General features: G+C 37.1%; 2 protein-coding genes across 7 annotated transcripts in view; both read left to right on the top strand.

Annotated features, from left to right (window-relative positions):
* LOC103480615 (uncharacterized) overlaps window positions 1-15399 on the top strand; it is a 39782-nt gene extending 24383 nt beyond the window's left edge. For 3 of the 4 annotated variants that reach the window (XM_008435638.1, XM_008435636.1, XM_008435637.1), the window contains 25 exons: window positions 255-293; window positions 368-508; window positions 1116-1180; window positions 1269-1292; window positions 1421-2088; window positions 2469-2497; window positions 3722-3871; window positions 3952-4074; window positions 4259-4297; window positions 4427-4558; window positions 4634-4760; window positions 5382-5552; window positions 6083-6117; window positions 6318-6482; window positions 6572-6706; window positions 7409-7447; window positions 7539-7679; window positions 8412-8500; window positions 8588-8611; window positions 9433-9880; window positions 11564-12605; window positions 12691-12762; window positions 13785-13886; window positions 14723-14832; window positions 14923-15399. In XM_008435638.1, coding sequence (XP_008433860.1) covers window positions 255-293; window positions 368-508; window positions 1116-1180; window positions 1269-1292; window positions 1421-2088; window positions 2469-2497; window positions 3722-3871; window positions 3952-4074; window positions 4259-4297; window positions 4427-4558; window positions 4634-4760; window positions 5382-5552; window positions 6083-6117; window positions 6318-6482; window positions 6572-6706; window positions 7409-7447; window positions 7539-7679; window positions 8412-8500; window positions 8588-8611; window positions 9433-9880; window positions 11564-12605; window positions 12691-12762; window positions 13785-13886; window positions 14723-14832; window positions 14923-14979 — 4167 coding nt within the window. In that variant the 3' untranslated portion in view covers window positions 14980-15399. The remainder of the gene's footprint in view (window positions 1-254; window positions 294-367; window positions 509-1115; window positions 1181-1268; window positions 1293-1420; window positions 2089-2468; window positions 2498-3721; window positions 3872-3951; window positions 4075-4258; window positions 4298-4426; window positions 4559-4633; window positions 4761-5381; window positions 5553-6082; window positions 6118-6317; window positions 6483-6571; window positions 6707-7408; window positions 7448-7538; window positions 7680-8411; window positions 8501-8587; window positions 8612-9432; window positions 9881-11563; window positions 12606-12690; window positions 12763-13784; window positions 13887-14722; window positions 14833-14922) is intronic. The other variant, XM_008435640.1, reaches the window with a different exon arrangement.
* A 279-nt stretch (window positions 15400-15678) lies between these two features.
* Window positions 15679-22366, top strand: part of LOC103480613 (zinc finger protein 638-like) — an 18943-nt gene continuing 12255 nt past the window's right edge. For all 3 annotated transcript variants that reach the window (XR_536128.2, XR_536127.2, XM_008435630.2), the window contains exons 1-8: window positions 15679-15795; window positions 16753-18170; window positions 19251-19312; window positions 19563-19601; window positions 19702-19959; window positions 20527-20675; window positions 20753-20955; window positions 21571-21653. Coding sequence is in view for 1 of the 3 variants with exons in the window: in XM_008435630.2 (XP_008433852.1) it covers window positions 16992-18170; window positions 19251-19312; window positions 19563-19601; window positions 19702-19959; window positions 20527-20675; window positions 20753-20955; window positions 21571-21653 (1973 nt within the window). In the remaining 2 variants the exon portion in view is untranslated. The remainder of the gene's footprint in view (window positions 15796-16752; window positions 18171-19250; window positions 19313-19562; window positions 19602-19701; window positions 19960-20526; window positions 20676-20752; window positions 20956-21570; window positions 21654-22366) is intronic.

Genomic DNA, 22366 nt, shown 5'->3' with positions numbered 1-22366 from the left:
TTTGAACTGTATTGGAATAGAACATATTTCTGGCTGGAAGCTGTAATAATCAAGATGAACACAAACATTTGGAATATGTTGCTCTGTGTGTAAGGACTATATTAGATCCCTTTTGAATGAACTTTTCAATGATATAGTGCATCTGTATTGGACATTATATATATATATATATATATATATATATATATATATATGCATCATGCTATGTATGAAAATGAAACGTAAACAGTTTTTGTTTTGATCGTTTTTTGCAGGGGGTCATGTACAGAAATATGATGAAATGGAGCAACGCTGTGAGTCTCTCTTCCCTCATCAACGGTCTCCTTCTTTCGATCCCGTTTTTAACGAACCGTCTGTGGTTTTCCAGCACGTTCCGGAGCTCGAGGGTCTGGAGGAGCGGCTGGTCGTCGTGGTGATGGCCGACATTTCTGTGTACCTCATCATCCAAGTCTTGAAGAAGGTGGAGTCCATCGCGCCGATCGTCAGCTTTCTGCCGCTCGCCAAACGGGTACGACGACGCAAAAACGCCTCCACTGACCTTTGATAATGTTTATCAATCGATCAATCAGTCAATCAAGTTTATTTACAAGGCAGGTGAAAGTGCTTTACTTTGTGAAAACATAAAAAAAAAACCTAATCATAATCATCATTTAGTCGACAGTCAACAAAAACAAGTAGCAGACATTGCATTTTGTCAAGTTAAAACAATAAACATCAAACATATTGATCGATGTTTTACTGATTATGTTTCCAAAGGAACTTCAACCAGGTGGGTTTTATTCTAGATTTAAAGAAACTCAGTGTTTCGGCTGTTTCGCAGTTTTCTGAAAGTTTGTTTCATTTTTTATTTTATTTTTTTTTTGTGAATAGAAGCTGAATGCAGCTTCTCCATGTTTGGTTTTGGGCCGTTTGTTGTGTTATAAGTGCTTTTTTGCTCATTTTATAAATAAAACTTGTTTCCTGTTTTTATTTTTCATGTCTTAAACTTCTTTTCATTTTCTTTATCATCTTTTTATTTGAGACATGTAACATGACAATCTCTTCTCATCCTAAATCAAAGCCCTTCAAATAAACCGTTTCCTGTTTTAATGTGCATGAATGTGTTTCTGTCTCAGATTTGCATTGAGATGAAAGATTCAAGCAGCGTCACTAAAGTGCTGGAGAATACTGATAAAGATTGGTGCGTATTGTAGCAAAGGATTCACTTTATTTTTTACTGGTTTCATTCATCACTTCTAGTCTAAACTGTTTTGTTTTTCCCTGCACAGGCCAAACATCCAAAGCCTTGAATCGTGAGTATTTTATTTTTAACTGCGTTATCAGTGACTTACTGTAGCTGTTAAAACGTTTACATTTTGTTCATCTTTATTGAAGAATCTTTTTATTTAATTTTTTTTTTTACATCCTTGTTTAATTTCAGAGTGAAGAGCCTGAAGCAGCATCTCGACGAATCCGCTAAGACCACAGTAAACCTGGACCTGGACGGCGAACATGTTGGGACTAAAACTCCAGCTGTAAACAGTGAAGCACGGCTTCCTATTGCTGCTGCTTCTGTTGGAAAGACACAGCCTGGAGTCCAAGGACATGTCGGATATTCTGCAGAAACGCCCGGTGTTTTCTCAGCAGACAAAGAAAACGTATCGTCAGAAACGAAAGCGCCTCAAACCTGTGAGGAGGCTGTGGCTGAAACGGAAGCTAATATGGAAGAAAAGGCAGAAAAAGCTGAGGCAGAGAACAAAAACATGGCCTCCAGATGTACCGCTTCAGAAAAACAAATTGATATCTCTGAAAAGCTTCGAGAATCTGCAGAAAAGACGATGGAAACGAGAAGTGAAACAGTGACTGAAAAGAAGGAAGCGGCAGAAGCAGTTAAAGACGATCGGCCACAAGTTACTGACGATGCTAAACCAGCAGAGCTGAAGGAGACGGACCAAACGGAGGAGAACGAGGTCAAAGGTGCTGGTGAAGCCAAAGAAGTGAAACCTGGCGAAAATCCGCCATTAACAGAGAAAACAACAAACAATGAAACTTTGACTGGTCCGTCTCAGACCACAGTAAAAACCCAGCAACAGAAAGCAGAAACCTCAGGTACTTTTAGCTGCAACATTTGTTTATTAGAGTAAATCAAACTACTACTAAACTACTAAAGTTATTATTCAGAGGAGTTGCATCAATTTTATGTTTAAAAACTGCTTTTTCTTTGAGTCCGTAATTGATAAACTAAAGTTCTTAGAATCTTTTTTGATACATAAACAAAAATTTTTCTTAGCATATAAGGACCAGAAAGTTTCAGCTGTGACAACTGAAGTTGCTGCCACAAACTCACCTGATTCCCATTTAACTCCTGGAGAAACGATTGAAAATTCCCTGAACATGTCAACGATTTTCAGTTAGAACCGCAGAGCCCAGCGTTATCTGTTGAATCGTTCCAGTTCGGCTCTTTATTAATCTCTGGCTCTTGTTAACAGGCTGGCTCTCTGCGCGCAGCTCTCCAACAGTAAGTATGCTTAAGCTCTGCTCCTTATGAAATCCTTTTTAAAATACATTTTTAAAAACATGTTAGGGGTTTACATAAAAAAATTTAACATAATAGGCTTTGTTTGTTTCTTTCCTGTCTTTTCTGGTTGTTCATTTGCAGAAAAGCTGTTTTTTTGTTTTGTTTGTTTTTTTCATTCAGTTTGTGCTGATGTATTTGTGTTTGGGCTCTGTGTAGTTATCACCTCCATGACTTTATTGCCCTGATTCAAAACATACATCAGAAACTGATGGAATCATGTACAAACTTTAAAGCAAGTTCAGAAGTTAAATAGGGCTGGGAGATATGACTGAAAAATATATCACAATAAATGAGTTTTATATATTTTTAGTGTTAAATATCTGAAATACTGCCAAACTGAAGACGTGTTGTGGTTAGTTATGGGGGGAAATCTTGAGCTGCTGCCGTGCCAGTTACTCAGCAAGTCGTTGCTAGGTAACCAAGGAGTTGGAGAGTTGTTGCTAGGTAACCAGAGTGAGTGAGTGATTTGATTCCACCAACCTAGCTTAGCTAGCCTTGAGAGTTCAGTGAATATTGTCTACACAGAATATGAAATAATCCATCGGACGCATTATTTATATAGATCACGCGATTTACAGTACAGACCAAAAGTTTGGACACACCTACTCATTTAATGAGTTTCCTTTATTTTCATGACTATTGACATTGTAGATTCACACTGAAGGCATCAAAACTATGAATTAACACATGTGGAAATATGTACTAAACAAAAAAGTGTAAAGCAACTGAAAACATGCCTTATATTGTAGTTTCTTCAAAGTAGCAACCTTTTGCTGTGATTACTGCTTTGAACACGCTCTGCATTCTCTGGATGAGCTTCAAGAGGTAGTCGTACCTCGAGAGTGAAAATTCTCCAATCCAAGCTCATATTTCAAATGCGAAGCTTGAAAGAGAAGTCAAAATGATGCTAAACCATCCATCACTCATTTAGCTCAGACACCAAGAAAGTTGCTCCTGTAGACGATTCATGGCTATGAAATCAACTGATTTTGACTTTCCTGAATGAGTCTTCAAAAAATGACTTTTTTTGTATTTTTTTAACATTCTGAATGCAAAGGGGAAACTCAGTAACAGCTGTTAAATTGGTAATTAAGACGCTACGTATAATAATTCCTCCTAAATGTTAATTGCTGTAGTATAAAGTTTTTTATCGTTTGTCTCCAGTTGCGTTCTCTCTCAACGATTCTGGTGATCCAGAACCTGCCGGAGTTTGGTGACGGCTGCTACACAGAAGCTGAAGTCATCGCTCTGCTCCAGACGTTTGGCATTCGGTGTAACGATGACAAAATTTTCATCCTTCCTCCGTCTCATATAGTAAGTACCATTCTTACTTTATTTTCTCAACAGATTTTTTTTTTTCCTGTTAATAACTTTTGTGTTTGTTTTCCTGTCAGGCGTTTGTTGTGTTTCCAGATTTAGAGGCGGTGCAAAAACTGACGTCATCGAAGGAGGACATCCTCTTCAAAGGGTCCAAGCTCAAATTCGGTGTCATTAAACGCAAAGAACCATCGAATTTAGTAAGTTTGTCTGAAATTGTGCATTAGTGACATATTTCTAGCAATTTTTGAGTTGCGTTGATGTGCTTGAATCAAGAAAACGTTAAATCCCCATGATGTTACCGTCGACAATAATACAGTTTAGCTCAACAAACCTAACTATGTTTGCAGATGACATTCAGATTTTGACTTTGTTTCTTTCCAGTTTGGCGTTTATAAATTCTTGAGGAGTTTCACCAGATTTGTAAGCATCTCACGACACACTGACTCATTCCATTATCTCATACAGATAAAACCCAAAGAAAGTATCGGTTCACCACGACTCAAACATTTACGGCAGGAAACCAATCCTTTTGTTGATCTTCTCTAACAGCATCTGCAGAAAAACTGCATTTGGACAGAAGTGGTTTACATCCAGAACATCTCAGTAAATGAAGTCAAAGATCTCAGAGAAAAGTTGCAAGAGATTGGGAATGTCGCAAACTACCTGCCGCTGCTCAACAAGGTAAAAAACAAACACAAACACTCTCGATTGTAGATGTTTGTGTGAAAATGTGACATTCTGTTTTGGGCGTTTCAGGTTTTTGTTGAATTTCAAAGTTTTTTTGATGCTGATCGGATCGGAGTTTGGCACAGCTTCCTGAAGGATCGGCGCTCCTACAAAATATACAGGCTGGGGCTGCCGGTGTCAACCTACAAATCACAGCGTGAGTCTTACAACGCTGAAGAAGCCTCCTTGTGAGACAACATAAACCATTAACTAATGTGCTCATTGTGTAAAGGTTACTGAAAGTCAAAGAAATTGGAGGAAATTGGTAAGATATCTTTAAAAAGGTGGAACGGCTCCATCAGTTCCATGGGCAAGCGGCAACTTGATTAGTGAAGTGTATTAATGGGGGTCAGAGATGGTGGATTTGAATATCATGAAGAACTTTAAATCAGCAATTCCATTCAAAAAGTAAAAATTGTATATTATAGTCATTCGTTAACAGACTGAGTATGTAACGAATAAATATATAATATATAAATGTACAAGTTAAACTTTTTCCATGATATTCTAATTTTTAGACCAGCCTCTGTATCTGTTTGTATATATGTATGTATATATACATATATATGTGTATATACAGTATATATATATATATTTTATTTTTTTTTTTTCTCACAATCTGAGGTTAAGTCAGACCAAACATTTCTTGTTGTTGTTTAGCTAGAATTACCTAAATAATATCTGTTTGCTAAATGCCAGAAAGCTTGGTGAGAAAATATTTTATTTTTTTTACATTTATTTGAAGATGCTTTAGATGAATTTTTTTTTCTCCCTGCAGCACCAATACGTGCAAAACAGGCATTGCCAGACGAGAGCCTTTGTGTGGCGAACGCAGCCGTCCCAAAACCAAAAGCAATCATCCCTATTGGTTCTGGGGCACCATTTTGGGTTACCATGACAACTAGACCTTTTTTGTTCCCTACTGCATCACCTTGGTTCAACGTCCCAGGTGAGCTAAACTCAGAGAAATTTAACGCATCTCAGAGCAATGTGACTTCTTCTCTGATCTGATCACTAAATGTCGGCTTTGTTTTTGCTGAGTTTTATAGAAACATACAGAGAATTATTACATTCTTATTGCTTCTTATCAGCATCGCAGCGTAGCTAACCTGGCTAAATAGAAAAAGAAGTTTTCAAATGAGGATTTATTCATGAAGCAGGGAATGAAACTATCCAACAAAACCTGATTCTTTATTAATTCCTGATGGTGCCACTGTCGGCAGGACAACGGCTGAATCTCTCTTGTTTACAGAATTTATTTAATTAAACCACATTCAGTAAGAAACTTCAGCTAAAAAGATAACTGGGTTTGGATCTGCAAAATGAGAGCAAACTAAAGTTAGTTCTAAAGTTAGTTCATCAGTCTGATTTGGGAAACTCATGCAAATGGACATTTTTTAAAAATTATCTTTTACGTTTCTCTGCAGGTTGAGTTTGTATGTTTCACTTTGTAATGTTTTTTTTTTTTTTTACTCCCAGCTTTTTGGGAAAAGTCTACAATGAAAGGGATAAAGGTAAGAGTTTTTTTTCTGTTCACGAGATTTCCATACAGTCTGCACTAAGTTATTCTGTTGTTTTGCTCCATTTGGTTTTGTTCATTTTAAACAGCTTTTAAAAAAAAAAGTTTCATCTGCAGCAGTTTCTGTTCTTGTAGTTGTTTTTATTTATTCATTTATTTTTTGAATAATTAACTTTTCTATCTTGATCCCTGTAGAAATGTATGTCGAAAGGTTCCAAGGAGCCCAAAGTCATGTTGACCGGTTTGTCAAATGAAACCTACACACACAAGAACGTAGCGGCGCTGGTGTGGAAATACTTTGATGTGCAGAATCGTCACGCACTCTTCTACAATGTGATGGTTTTACCGCTACAGAAGAGGGTAAAGAAATACTGATGTTTGTCTGGAACATTTCTGACTCGTGGAAAATGGTTCTGATGTGACTCTCTTCTCATTTTTTCCACCTCTAGGCGTTCGTCTGCTTTCAGAGCTGGCGTGCTTGCTTCACCTTTTTTGAAGATCACTTCGTAAAGCCAATTACCTTCAAAGGCTCCACTGTCTACGCCTATTTGTTGCGGAGCGATCTCCCCATTCCAGATGACGAGGTATTAAAACTTAGAGGTCCCACAGATCATTTGATATGCCACCCCAGTGTTTGGCACATTTCACATTTTTTTGTTTATTTATTTTTGCTATCCTTGAGCATGTTTATTGCACTTAGCTTTCCCTAAATCAATTTTCCCAGATAAATTCTAAAGTGTTTATTTACTTGGTTGTTTTGTAATCTTTCAGTTTAATAAAGTTCGACTTCTGGGAAGTTTTTATCATTAGCTGTTAATAATTTTATGCTAAGTTTATGCTCTTATTTTGAAGCAGATGAAGACTACTCCCCCCCCCCCGACACACACACACACACCATTATCTGTATTTGATGCAAGAAACATACAGAAACAAAATAAAATACCGAGACTGGATAACAAGATATAAACATAAATACAATATCTAAGGGAAAACATTTAAATTATAATGTCAAAATTCAATTGGTGCTCTTTCAAAGGCAGATATAATTTGAAAACAAGTTGGCGCTTTAGCATTAGCTTCTGCCAAATACCGCACTGGTTTGGTGCTTTTGTGCTGGTGGTTACAGCTTCTGACTATTTTTGTAAGCGCCATATTCGAAGTATTTACAATGACAAGTCGTTTAGTTTTAAGTAGCAGCTTTTGTTTACGACACAATTATAATCACACTTCTAGTCATTCCTGCTTTTTGTTGATGTTCACTTTGTGTTCTTGCTATGTTTTTACAGGTGACCTTGTACAAAACTCTGATGAAACGGAGCAACACAGTGAGCGATTTTTATCACCTTCTTTCATCAGTGTACGGTTCCAAATCAGCTACTTGTGGAAAAGCAAGATGTTGCTTTTTTTTTTTCCCAGCCTGTCCCAGAACCAGAGGGCTTGGAGGAGCGGCTGCTCTGCATTGAGGTTTCAGTGTTTGACAAGTGCATCGTCATGACGGTCATGAATGAGGTGGCGAACATCGCTACGTTTACCAACTTCCTGCCGCTCGCTGACCGGGTACGGCATGTGCCTGATCTGAGTTTTACCTCAAAGTTGCGATAATATGCAAAACAAACTTGTGGCAAGACACGAAGAAAGTCGCAATAACACAGGAATAGTCATAATGTTACAGTAAAGTCAGAATAAAAACAGAAGTTATGAGAATGAAGTAAAAATTTTGTGGAAAAAAGTCAAATTAAGGAATGTGATCAAGTTATACTTGGCAGGAATTTTTTATTTTACTTTGATGCTGATGTGTTAAAAGATTATTAGTGGTAGGACTGAAACTGTTGTGCAAATGAATTTGTCTAGTTCAAAAGAAGAACCAGATGTTCTTACTGAGTTGATCATTTCATACCTTGAAGGGTTTTTTTGTGATTTAAAAGAACTTTTGTTCTCATAATTTTACAACCTCCTTCTGGTAATATTGCGTCTCTATTTTAATGCCATGACTTTGTTCTCATAATTAAGACAACTTTCAGGTTTCCAGTTTCGCTGATAGATGGCTCATCCCGGTCGGACAATTTCTTGAGTTTTCTCTATTAGAACTGTTACATCTTTCGTCTCAATTTACTTCATTATTGTCAAAAATCAATCTAAAAAATTAAATGTAAATAATATATTTAGTTACACTTTTTCTTTCTCGAAGAAAGTGCTTTGATCACTTTATACTAAAAACATAAACCGCAAACCTATACACATTATGGTCATCTTTCATTTGTTAATTTGTCCATGATTGTCTTTTAACAGATTTACATTGAGATGACAACATCCAGCGGAGTAACAAAGGTGGTGGAGAACTTGCTGCTACCAAAATTGTGTGAAACATGTGACAGTTGGTAAGTTCAGGAGTTTCGCTCATGGCAGTCAGGTCTTAGACCAAACCTCCCTCCTCCTGAAAGTAGCTTCTCTTTCTCATTATGCAGGAAGCAAGTTGGACCCATTGAGCCGTAAGTATTTCATTTCCTGTAATTTAGATCAAGGTTAATAAACTTTTTGGATGTTATGGCTCTGGAGTTATTTTTAGTGTCTTTCTCCTGACTGATACGTTTATATAGTGAGATTGTTTTGATCTTTTGGAACTTCTTGGCAAAAAAAGCAAGAAGGACGTGAAGGAGCAAATATTAAGAAAGTCCCCCGAGGAAAACTGTAGCTTTATGTGAAGTTAATCAGACTCCATGTAGGTGATTTTAAAGTGTAGCTATGAAAGCAAAACCCGCCAAGAGACACTGAGGGGCGTGGCCAAGTGTGGAGATGTGCAGAGGGGTCAGGGCAGTTAGTTAGCATGGTCACTGATGAGTCTTTTTCCTGTGATGGTAAGTCGTTTCTTTGCTAGGAGCTCATGAGGTTGATTGTTGGCGCTAAGACCCGCCTTCTGGCTCTGATTGGTTGTTTTTGGTCAGGATTTTTGCATCTCTTCAGACTGCACTAGCAGCTTTTCACATATTATCTGTCTCATATTAAACTGTCACTGCATAGAGACAGTTTTAACAAACTTGTAAAAAAAGTTTAAAAACAACCTAATTCATTATAAAAGTTACATGCCAGATTTAAACAGTTTCAGTGAAAAAAAACACCTGATTTGGTTACTAATTGAAACCCTTTAAGATCAAACGCATAAAACAGTTGCAGTGTTTTGATTAGTCTGAAAAGTGATTGTTTAATTTTTCTACATCACAATTGGATTGTATTTTATAGAAATGAACATTGCGTATGTTTTTTTTTTTGTTTTTTCTGTGACTAAGACAGTTTTTCCTGATGTCTCTTTCAGTGTAAAGAGCAGGAAACTTCGCCTTCTGGGTTACCAAGACATCCCAGTACACCTGGAACTGGACCCAGAGGAAAACCACACCGAGCCCAGTGCTGTGAAAACTCCAGAACCGCCTCTTGATAAGAAGACGACACTCTCCAGAACCCCAGGTTCTGCCGAGCCCGTTCCCTCTGCTGAACCTGCCGCAGGATCAGGTGATGCAGCGACTCAGGAGAAACGTGAAGCCAAGAAAACGACCGACTCCGCAGCTGCTGTGCCCGACGTGGAGAAGGCATTCGGAAAAGAAGCAGATTCAACAAACTGCTCTGAGCCGGAAACCACAAGTCTGGACCAGTCAAAGGAGGAAAATGAAGAGCTTCCTAAAATGGATATGAAGAGTTTTAATGTGATTAAATCTCTGGTTCTTCAGTTCAAACTCCAACAAAGAAGCTCCACACAAAGACAACAGGTGACTTTTTGTTATTTATACAAGTTAAGTTTCTTCTTCTCACTCCATTTCAAACTAAATGTTTTTTTTATCATTATTTAATCTACTTAGGTTTATTTAATAGCAAACCCATGCTTGTTCTATAGTGATTATAGCTTGAGTTACAATGCATCTAAAAAGTTAAATTTAGTTATTTATTTTGAACAAAAAGGAAAAAAAAGATCTTGCCCATTGACACGCAATTTTACATTATTCATTGATCAAACAGCAGCAGGCAGAAGACACGAGATCTTATAATTTCCTGCTCCTGTCCTATTCAAAACCTACAAACATTTAAATCTGCCCACTCCAAATAAACTCTTAAATTATTCCCACATTGAATGGCACTTCAATCTCACATTCTCATCCTTAAGTGTACAAATATTTTAAACCATTTTTAATATCATCAAAAGCATTTTTGGTCTTTGAGACACCCATCCTACTGAACAGTGGTTCCCAAACGTTTTCTCCTGGGCCCCCCCTAGAAATAGCTGTCCTGTTGGGGGAAGGGATTGATTTTTTGGGGACAAAATGAATGTACATATCTGAACTTAGTTGAACAGAGTTGGTCATTCTAAGGAAAAAATCCAGCACATACAGCGTTCATGTTTTTTCCCCGCCCCACAGTTTGGGAACCTCTGCTATCCAACATATTTCCCAATGATAACAGTTATTTAAAATAATGCAACATAAACAGTGTGCTACTATCCATCCATCCATTTTCTTTCACCCTTGTCCCTCAGTGGGGTCAGGAGGTGCTGGTGCCCATCTCCAGCTAACGTTCCGGGCGAGAGGTGGGGTCACCCTGGACAGGTCACCAGTCTGTCGTAGGGCAACACAGAGACACACAGGACACACAACCATGCACACACACACTCACACCTAGGGACAATTTAGAGAGACCAATTAATCTGACAGTCATGTTTTTGGACTGTGGGAGGAAACCGGAGAACCCGGAGAAAACCCACGCATGCACAGGGAGAACATGCAAACTCCATGCAGAAAGACCGGGGCCAGGAATCGAACCCAGAACCTTCGTGCTGCAAGGCAACAGCTCTACCAACTGCGCCACTGTGCAGCCTAGTGTGCTATTATTTATGTCTAAATGCAGTATTACATATCTAAAAAATAATTGGATGACTCCTTGTCCTTACTGTGTGTACATTTATTATAACTATAATATACAATTTAAATATTGTAGCTTTTTTTTGTTCTGTTTTTTACCTATAATATACACATTTCTTTTTACATGTCTCAAAATAAAGCAATAAGCTAGACAATTAAAGAAAAACTAATGATTTTTAATATAAGTAAAACAGTACTTTTTTTAATTGACTATAACTTTTTATATTTAAAAAATTGCTGTTTTGCGTTCAAACATCTACATTTCATTTGAACTATTGCTAACTCACTGCTACAGCTAGCTTGCTAACTAGCTAGCATTTTTGTGTCCATCACAGGCAAGTCCAAATTTATCGCCAGTTGGCTTGATAAAGTTTGTACATTAAATTTCATTCATAATAATCTTAAAAAGTTTTAAATTTGAGCTTGAAATCCTGGAAATGCCTTGACTGGTTTCAACCTGGTGGCTTTTGAATAACGTGAAAGATATTTTCTCAGTTGCTCACTGTTGTTGTTGATCATAACGTGTCTGTATCAAAACAGAGTCCTGAAAAGAGCAGCGAGGAGCAGAGCTCAGACGAGACCTCGACGCCGTCCGCTAAAAACAAGCGCTCACCACCTTCATCACCTTCATCCAAATCTAAAAAAATCAGACTTTCACCCAAACCCTCTACTTCTTCAGATTCAGAGACTCGGGGAGTTCTTTCAGCATCTCCAGATGTCAGGATGTCACAGGAAGAAGAGAGTGCAATGGTCAAATCTGACCGTAAGGAGGGAAAAGCAGAACCAGAGACCTCACCAGATGGAGCAAACTTTGACTTAACCAACCAAAACCAGAGTCCAGAGGCAATTTCTGCAGATAAAACACTCGGAGAGATGACCAAAAGGGAGACACAAAAAGATGAAAATGGCAAAAGCAAAGAGGACAGGGTAGATGAAAGTTATGAAGAAACAAATAAAGAATCTGAGATTAGTCACAACGTAGATCAGGAAGGCATTGAGGGTAAAGAGACGAACTGTGATAAGGAGAGCGCCACTGATGACCTTGAAGCTTCTGAGAAAGACGAACATCAGAAGGTCGAAGACGCAGGTTTGACTGTAAAACCGAACAAAAAAACCAGCGTTTCTGTGTCTGAAGAGAGAGAAAATTCACCAGATAAACCATCTGAAACTCAAACAAAGGACAGCAGTGGAGAGACAGATATGGGGAAAGAAGATAAAGACTCAGTTGAGGATCAATCTGTCACTTACACCTCAGCTAGAAGATCTATTAAAACTATAAAACAAGATAAAGTAGATGCTAATGAACCAACTGTCACAACAAGATCTACCAGAGAAAAGAAAATAACTGCAGTAGAAGGAAAAGAAGACCAAACTCCAACAAGAAGAAGGAACGATGCCCACGATTCACAGGAACAAACCAACAGTGAAGAAACATCTTCTGGAGATGTCTCACCAATAACCCGTGAGCTGGAGCCATCATCAGAAATCTCAGCCAGCGTCACAGACACTGAAGACCAGGAACAAGAAGCCACAACCACCAGGAGGCGCAATCGAGCCAAGAACACGGCAGGGACGACTCCTGGTGAGACGGACGGATTTCAGTCTCTTATTCTGACACCAGAACAGCAAAACACGAGAAAACCCGGCTAATTTATCGTCTGTTTCAGTGAGGAAATCCACCAGAGGGATGAAGTCTGAATCTCCTGGTGGGCAGGAGGACAGAAAAGAAGACGCTAAAGGTAAAAAAAGAGAAAATATTTACCACGTGCTTCAATAAATGTTACAGAGGTAGTTTGTGCTTTATCAGCTGAACAATAGAAAATTCATAAACACCTATTACGTGGTTGCTGTAACTAGACTGGATGGCGCCTATTAGCCGCTTTTGACACTTTTCAACGACGTCACTCAATCATTGGAGGCGTCATGATGGATCGGGAGTATTGACCATAACGACTGAAATTGTTTTTCAAAGTTTCCGTCAGTTTATTCGTGGCCTTCTTCTTGTTCGAGTCAAGCTAATTTGTCTGTGAAAGTTGCACACCTGGAATTGGGCTCATGGACGGCGATATTTGCAGAAGCCTGAAACGGCTAGCTTAGAAACCGACCCGAACCTCCTCTCTCCGGGTGTGTTGAACAAATTACCGACTCTGACTGAATTCGCACCACATGACTTATGTCACTGTGTTATAAACAGCTTTTCCCTTTACACCGGAGCAGCCTTAAAAATGAACAAAAGACGAGATGCTAACCAGTTTTTACCCATACATGCTAGGCTACATGACGGCGCGGCATTGTCTCCATGGTTACCAATGGTTAGATACGGTACCTTCTCCATAATACGATATTTGATGTCTTTCTAATCATACTTATAAAGTTTATGAACATTAATTTCTTACCTGCAAATCCCTGATTACACCGAGGGCTGACAGTCAATATGATTAACGGATGCTTGTCATTGTATTTAATAAAATTACAAGTTTGGTTTCGCAGCCGACCACGCGGCCACGTCCGTTGCCATGGCAACCTGCTGACCACGGCTCAGGATTGCCTACTGAGCTTGAGATTATGTTCAAGTGCGTCAGTAACAGCCATACCGAAAACAACAACAAAAACAGAAGAAGAACGCAAACATTTTCCACACAAACAGAATTATTTTCTAATTAAGTTGGTGAACGGCCACCAGCAGAAACATAAAACAACCGCTTTTAATAGTTTTTATTATATAACACTATTATTATGTTAATCAGTCCTTTCTTTTCAGTCCCTAGTAAACGGAAGATGGAGATTTCCGGACCTGAATCAAAGAAATCTTGTGTCGACTCAAACATCAAACTTCCTCCATTCAACCCTAATGAACCTTTAGGTGAGATACTCACAGTTTGTTACAACAATTGTTAATTAAACATTGCAAGACCTGGAACCAGGAAATGGTTGACATGGGCAAATCTCAAGTCACAATAGTGCAGTATTTGACAATCTATAGTATTCAATGAAAATACTTTATTAATCCCAAAGAAAAATGAAATGTTGTTGTAACTCATATGAATTCAAATTCTTCAAAGAGCTATTTTAGATATAGAAATATCCCACTGTTTTGAACTCAATTATTTTATATAGACTGTTCGGATACACTTGATTCACCCTTATGCCCACACCTGACATATGAATGAATTAATATATTTTAATAATCCCAGGGGGAAATTCACAATAGTATCTGCTTCATGAGTTCCTAATAGGCTGCATACTTTTTTGCTATTTGTTTTTACTATCTCTACATTGTGTTTCATTTCAATATCTTTACTTTACAAATACTATATACCAACATTTCTTTTGAGTATCACTAGAAGTACTAGAGGTGGTAGAGCCCAAAAATCTTACTCGATTAAGAGTAGCACTACTTCAACATAGTTTTACTCAAGTGACAGTAAAAAGTACAGAGTAGTAAATATACTCCTAAAACTAATTTTTTCTCAAAAAGGTTACTTAAATGTAACTGTATCTAGTTCTTACCCAACTCTGGGTGCAGACTAAGCAACACCAGAGGTTCTCGTACCACCGGGTCTGGTGTTAAAGTAGTTGTACCATTAATGTCCAGATTTCATAATAAATGTTCCGTTTACCTCAGTAATGGTCCGACACTGTGAAGTTTGATTAATTACTCGTTATTCACACATTAATCTCGTCTGTTCTTCTCTTCAGGGAAGGAGTTTGTGAGCCGTAAGTGGGGGTATTTCTGTAACCTGTGTTGTGTTTCCTACCTGAAGGGGGACCAGCACTGCAAAACCCAAACCCACTACGACAACCTGCAGGTTCACATAAGGACACATTAGAACCAATCCACTGTGGCATCTTTGTGGCTCCTGCTTGGTTTTTATGTTTGTTTCTCTTTCACTTCTCAGAGATACTACCAGAAGCGGGAGAAGCTGAAGCCTTCAACAATACTGAACCAAACCTGAGGGATATCTTCCTGTTTGATCGGCTTGTTGGTTTTTGATGAAGAATGTGAAGCTGTTACTGCTGATGCTGTTATTACTTGAACATTTTGTTTGCATTCTCTGTGTTTTACTGAAACACCTTTTCTTAGTATTTTTAATGGTTGTCAGAGTTAATATAAGCAGTAATTTTCAAATTGGTTAACTGTAGATAACAGAAGGATTTTGTAATATTTTAAAGTAATTTTGAAGCATTGCTCTGGATTATCTAAAAGTTATTTTGAGGTAAAAGGACATTTCTGACAGGATTACTATTTTTTTGTAAGAAAATAATGTCTTTTGGGGAGATATGTTTTCCCCTTTTTCTTTGTCATGATGAACATTTTCTGGTTAAATCCAGAGTTCTATAAGTAAAATAAAATATAATTTTGCAATAAAACTCAATGTGTGTGAAGCCTACTTTTCTATTATACGTTTTACTTTAGCTATTTTGTTTGTTTTGTCTCTAATGATGGTAGAGGATGCTAGGATGCTGCTGCTGCCCATGATATATTTAGACTTTTTCCTTGAGATAAAATACTAATCCACACAATTTTTGTCTTCTCTCTTATTTGAATATATATATATATATATATATATATATATATATATATAAGGTACAAACATCTTAATTGCAAACAGGCTCTTATTTTGAAATTCAGCATCTGAACCGGATATGGCTAATGGAGTCGCCATATTTAAACTGGCTCACCTGCAAACAGTTGATAATGTATGTAAAAAAAAAAAGTGGCAAACGGTGGTTAATTTTGTATAAATAAGCTTAAAGAAAACCAACTAAAGGTATGTAGCAGTTCACTGTGAAAAATAAACGTGTACTAAAACAGTTTAGATTAAAATGCCGTCGCCATTTGCTTAGTTGTTAGCTTTTGTCTCGTTAGCCTAATGGCTAACCAACGGTTTTTACCCCCGCGCTAACGTTAGTGTAATTAAAATGCTGTTTTATGTTTTCTGTGTCCCAGTAGGCTCACACGTCTAACTTTAACATTATTAATCCACCTTAATTAAGAATATAGGCATAGCTTCATGATTTTTGTGTAAATGACACATCTCAATAACATAATTTAGTTACCATTGGTTGTTTTGTTTTGGTTACCATTGTGGTCGTCAAGTTAACGTGTAGTTGTGAATTTTTCTTTTTAATCTGCACATTTCACATACACATATGCCACTCTTTTAATTAGAATATAATCAAAAAGCTAGCAAGCTAATTTATTTGGGCAACTCTAAAAGCAAACTGGTAATTTTATAGATTACTTGCACACAAAACAAGTGTTTCCAAACATGGAGCGCCTGATTGTATGGTAATTAAATGATTTACCTAACACTGCAGAAATAAATGGTTTCTTTTTCTGTAAACGTCATGCAATCAGTGATAATGTGCCAGTAACAAATTGTATAACCTGGTGAATAGTTCTTATGATGAAATGTGGTTAAACCAACAAAACTCTTTAACATCATTCAGTTTCATAATTGAAGTAGCTTCTTATAACTCTTACATCTGTTCATTTACAAGCAATAACTGTCTATTTGAAGAATTATAAAAAAATAAAGTTAAATGAAATGGTTATGACTTATTTAAATTTAGCATTTTCTGGTTATATTTCCTATATATACTTTTAACTTTTTGTGCGTCACTTCACTACTAGTACATAAAGGACATTTTAGATAGTTTGTTGCATATTCTGACATCCTGAGGAACAGAAACTTCCATTTAACGTCTTTTTTTTACCCTTTTAGCGCCGTGGCTGCTGGAGTATTTTCTGCAAGGAAGGTTTGGTCATTTGTTTCCTGTTGTATCTGGTAGCTTTGCATCGATGCAAACAGACTGTGCTGTGGACAGCAAGGCTGTCAGTTTATCACCAAAGATTGTAACAACGCCAAGCTATGACACAATAACGTTTTAATTTCTACTTCTCCAACCATCAGCCTTCACTCCTTTCCTGATATTTAAAATATCCACATTGGGACGCACAGATATGAAATATCAAGTAGTAGAAACACTTGCTTCTAAAACATCAGAAAAGATGCTTTCTTCTTCAAATTGCTCTTCTTCTCAAGGACATTCAGCCCTTGATATGGATGAATCTGGTTCTTCCACATTGAATTCATCACATTTTACAGATGAAACTACAAGTGCAAGTGATATTAGAGTCGACATCGGCAGGAAACAAGACAACAATGACAAAGCTGGGACAGAGCAACCCTACACTTACCCCGATAACCCAGAGAATATTGTAGAACTGGCCACCAAAATCCTCCAACGGTTTGGGCTTGATAAAGAAGATTTGGAAAATCTCCTCTCCTACCCTGAAGACCTGATCACTGTAACAAATCTGCCTGCCATTTTGAGGCATATCTACATTATGAAGGTAAAGAAAACAAGTGATAGTTCAAACTTTCCACGTGTCACAAGCACAACTGGATTTGACCGTTTTAGTTGTTCAGAAGGTGAACAGATTCACAGTGTCTATCAAAATGTTGTATTTGATGGCTTTTTGGAAGAAACCAGGAGCTCAGCAGAGGTAAAAAACTGGGGTTCACATGATCAGAAAAGCTCTTCCACTTGTTCTAGCTCAGTCAGGACCTTTGTGGACCATCCACTGAATAATTTGAATAACCTGCAGACCCAACCAAGACAGAGTTTACAATCCATTCCCTCCGTTTTTCCTCTGGTGACGCAAGAAACTGATAGTAGTTCTGCCAACTCTGAAGGATCTGAACCAAAGTCCAACTGGAGTTCAACACCTGAATTGAGACAAATTGATGAAATGAAGCAATTTGTTTCAGTACCTGGAGACAGAGAACCTGGCCAAGCCATTAATGACAGCATGTTCAAAAATGACAGTATAATTCACAGAAAAGTTATAAATGTTGTTGAAATAAAAAAGAATCAAAAATCAAACCAGGAGTACCAGAAAACCCGAAGTTACTCTGATTTAAATCCGGTTCCTCCTCCATCCATGAGGCCAACGTGTCCGCCTGAGGCAGCTTCTGCCCAGTGGCTGCTGCCGCCCCCAGGCAGGGCGTACCTACCTGAGCCGACTGGTTTTAACGGTCTGCCTCCAAAAGCCATGATGGAGGATTACACTGCCGCCACACCGAGGGCGTTTCCACACACCTGTTCTCTCTGCAGCATAGTGTGCGTTAATATTAAGGTGAGTCTGGGACGTTTCTTCTGATCCCTCCATTAGCAATTAAAAGCTTAAGTTAAAACCTTTTCAATTGTAGAATTCACTTTTACTTTAGCTTTTACTTTTCAAATATTGAAATAGTCATCGATTTAGTAATTTATTAATTAACTGGAGTAAACGGTCAAAAAAGAGAATTTGTTGTAAAACAGTATTCAGAGCAACTAATTCAGCTTAAACTACAAAATGGATTCAATTTGCATTTAAGATAAAAACACCTTTCTATGTCAGTGTTTTTGCTTTGACATCGAAATGTAAACGGCATTTTGTTTATATTCATCCAGTTTAAATTCACTAAACTGTTTATTTTCTTAATAAAAAAATATTGAATTATTTATTGTATTTCTAACGTTGAATGTTAAATGAAAATCTGAAGAATGTCAATTTATCAGAATAATTGATTAATACTTAAACACTTATTAGTTGCAGCCCTAACTGTAGCATAAGAAGATTTTTTTTGCTAAAATAGTATAAATAAGAGCCATATTTCATGTAGAAATTTTAAAGTTTAATGTTTTGTAGAAACTTATAACAAAAGTTTCACACAAATTTAAAGGAAAAATAGTTGGGTTCATTTAACAATTTCTTGTTAAAGAAAACTAACTATGAATATTATTCTGTCATTTATCATCATAAAAATTTATTCTAGTGAAAATAAATTCCAGTTAATGCACCCCAAAACTGCCAAATTAAAAAAATTAATTCTTAGCATTTTCTCCAGCTTTGGTTTCATAAAGACATCAATTAATATCAAATTCAAAACTGTAATTAAATGCAGTTGCTATGTAGAATTTAATGACATGAATCACACTTTTTAGTGTCATTGGTGTCTTGAAGAATTATTTAGATACAACAGGTATGTTGGCTTATGTCCGTTTGTTGACATAAAACTTAAATATGTTGAAAATTAAATGAAAAAACCCCAGAATAAATTGGTTAAATGTTCAAAATGAGCACCCTTTATGAAGAAACGATGCTCCTGGCTGCACTGAGTAAAATATTTTTTTTTGTTGAGTTTCTTGTAACGTTTGCTGCTCTTCCTGCCAGGACTGGGTCACCCACCAGAACATCAGCTCTCATATCAAGGCCTGCATTCTCCTCCGCAAAACGTCAGTGTCCTTTTTTTAAAAGCTCAATTTAACATTTGTTCTTTGTGATTTATGGATGTTTATCTTTTTGTGGAGTTATTAGGAATTTTCTAAGAGATTTTTGTTTTTGCTACAGTAGAAACTCCTAATATAACATTCTTTTTTCTTTTCTTGTTTTAACGTTTTGCCCTACCTAGAGAAAAAACAAATTCTGACTTTATTGAATTGAATCTGTTAAAAAATTGGTAATTTTTTATTTTTTTTTCTACAGATACCCGAATTGGGATTGTACAGCACCACTGTTTGAGAGGCAAGTCAAATAAAAATCCTTAGACTCAATTTTAAAAAGTATCTTTTTAGGTTATTTTCTACCAGTTAAATTCTGTTTTTATTTTCTTTTATTTTTGTAGTTTTCCTGATAAAGACGCCTCCACCTCTGCTCAGACATCCCAGCGTTACGATCACAAAGTCGGGTCCAAGAGCCAGGCCAAGTCCAGGTCCAGGTCCAGATCCAGATCCAGGTCCAGATCCAGATCCATCAGTCCATACAGACTGGAGAATAAATGTTACAGAATCAGGAGCAGCTCCCGCTCCCCAGGTCCTCATTTTCACAATGCTTTGATGGATAGAAGCAAACCAGAGGAGCAGGAGGATCCAAACACTCACAGGTTGGTGAGATACGAGAAAAACGGAGCAAAATTCTCATCGGTAAATCTGGAAAACCTTTAGCGGCTTATGACTTATTATGCTTCCTTGAAGACATTAGAATACTTCTATGGTCTATACATGTTCATTAATTTTTTTTTGCGCAAAATAGTTCTTGGGTAATGAGATTTCAGTCTGGTCACTTCTGTTTTAGGGCCTCTGTCACTTTAAATCCAAATAAGTTGCTGCTGGCCACGAGTTCTGTTTGGGTTGCTAGGTGACGAGTCTGGGCCTGGCATGGGTTGCTAGGAAACGGGGCAGTGCCTGCTGATTTGTTGCATTCCAGAAGTTTTTGAGGCTGCTCATTTTCCAGACACCAAAAGACAAACTTATTGCTGAAAAGTGCTGCAGTTTTTAGAAGCAGTAGAAAACCAAACGGAAGCACAAAATGTGAACTTTGTAGAATAGATCCTTCCTTCATGTCAGAGAAACTGCTGATAATTTACAGTTTTTAAAGTTTTCAACCTGATTTTGGTTTCCTGCTGATCTCGCTCACCGCCTTCAACCTGGCGTTACTGTTCGGATTTGAGGATCCCTCAGAGGCGATCTCCATCCGGGAGGAGCGAGAAGAAGAAGTCTTCATTCAACCAGAAACGCAAGAAATCGACAAGGTCATCCAGTACACAGCAGAGGTCGAGCAGAGTACAGCAGCTGACCAAAAACGTCATGAGATCATCAGGTTGGAGTAGCAGAACAGCTTCTGTCTGTATTATGAAAAGAGACGAGCCTCTGAAACAAACGTTTTCTCTCCTGCAGCTGTCCAGTCGCTTACGGAGATACCAAAACTTAAAACTGTGGTCAGAACTCTGGTTCCCATCATCTTGGCTGAACTCAGGAACCTGAAATCATCTTCTTCATCCTCTTCTTCTCATTCAGCCAAAAGGAAATTGGATTCAAATTTTTCCAAAGTGAAATCTGACCTTTGGAACAGTGAAGCTGGTTCTTCCAGAAAGCCTCAGGTTGGTGATGAGATGCTTTTTAAACTCTATTTGTTTTAGTCTTGTCTGCAGTTTTCTGAATATGACAAAACTTCTAGAGATAGAAAAATGATGTAGTAATTACGTTTTTTACTGTTTGTACTGATTTATCTTTATTTTACACATAATATGGACAATAATGTTTACTACTTCTGATTTCGTAAAAAGATTTGACAACCGAAAAACCAAGTGGAGAGAAATTCTTACTTCATTTGTTAATTTTAAGCAATTTATTTTTAGAAACTAAGGCTCTGCACGTTTTCACAGCTACATGATAGGAATATTTTTTTTAGGTTTTGTGTACTTAAATTGTTTTGCTCTAATTTAAATTTTTGCTCTAAATTATCAAAAAAGTTATGTAATCGTCAAAAACATTCTGCTATAAATCCAATATCTCCAACTTTTATTAAATAACTGATTATAATCTGGGCTAATAAATATAAATAAAAGTAAAGGTAATGTTGCGTATTTTAGCAAACTTGTTTTCAAAGCCCAGGCATGTTTTTCATAACCTGATCATTTTTGTTTAAGCTGTCGAACATCAGTTTTGCTCTTTTTACTCTTAAATGTCTTTAATCTGTGTGTTTTAAAAACCAGGTTGACGCACCAAAAGTGAAAAGGATGAAGAGCCTCGATATTGAAGGAACATCAGTCACTGTGGTTAAACAAAAAGCGAAGCAGTTTGTATTTAACTATATTCACACCTACATCTTTACAGTTTTTTTCCCCCATTAAAGTAAAATAGAAATATCGTGTGCTGCCTGATATTGAGGTATATCAGCAGCAAAGTACCGTATTTTCCGCACTATAAGGCGCACCTTCAATGAATGGCCTATTTTAAAACTTTTTTCATGTATAAGGTGCATAGAATAGACGTTTCAGTTTAGGTTGCCAATTTGTTCCGTACTCTATTAATTCACATCCACATTTGTAGAGAAGTGGTCCATGAGTACTTCATATAGTAGGCTGCCTCAGTCGTTGTTTCACTCACAGTGTTGGTGTTGTGATATTGTGCCCAACTGCTTTCTGGGTAACACAGACCAACCGACACGCTGCCGCTGTAGACTGTTTCTCTTCCCCCCCACATTTAAAGAAATGTGGGGGGGAAGATTTTGATTCTAGGTGATGATTTTAAAAATATACAAAATGTGAGCAAATATTTGTGCAAGAAAAAAGCAAAATACTATTTACAAGAATTGTAAAAATGGTCCAAATAACAGCAGAACTATAAACAGAAGGTTTTTAAAATTGCTTTTATTTAAAAAAAAAAAAAAAAAAAAAATTTAAAAAAAATTAAAAAAAGGGCCAAAAAAAAACAAAAAAAAAAAAAAAAGGTTTTTTAATTTTTTTTTTTTTAAAAAAAAAAAAAAAAAAAAAAAAGTGAACGGAGGAG

This window comes from Poecilia reticulata, linkage group LG18, assembly GCF_000633615.1.
Source record: "Poecilia reticulata strain Guanapo linkage group LG18, Guppy_female_1.0+MT, whole genome shotgun sequence".
Classification (NCBI taxonomy): Eukaryota; Metazoa; Chordata; class Actinopteri; order Cyprinodontiformes; family Poeciliidae; genus Poecilia; species Poecilia reticulata.
This window is presented reverse-complemented; position numbering and strand designations above follow the sequence as displayed.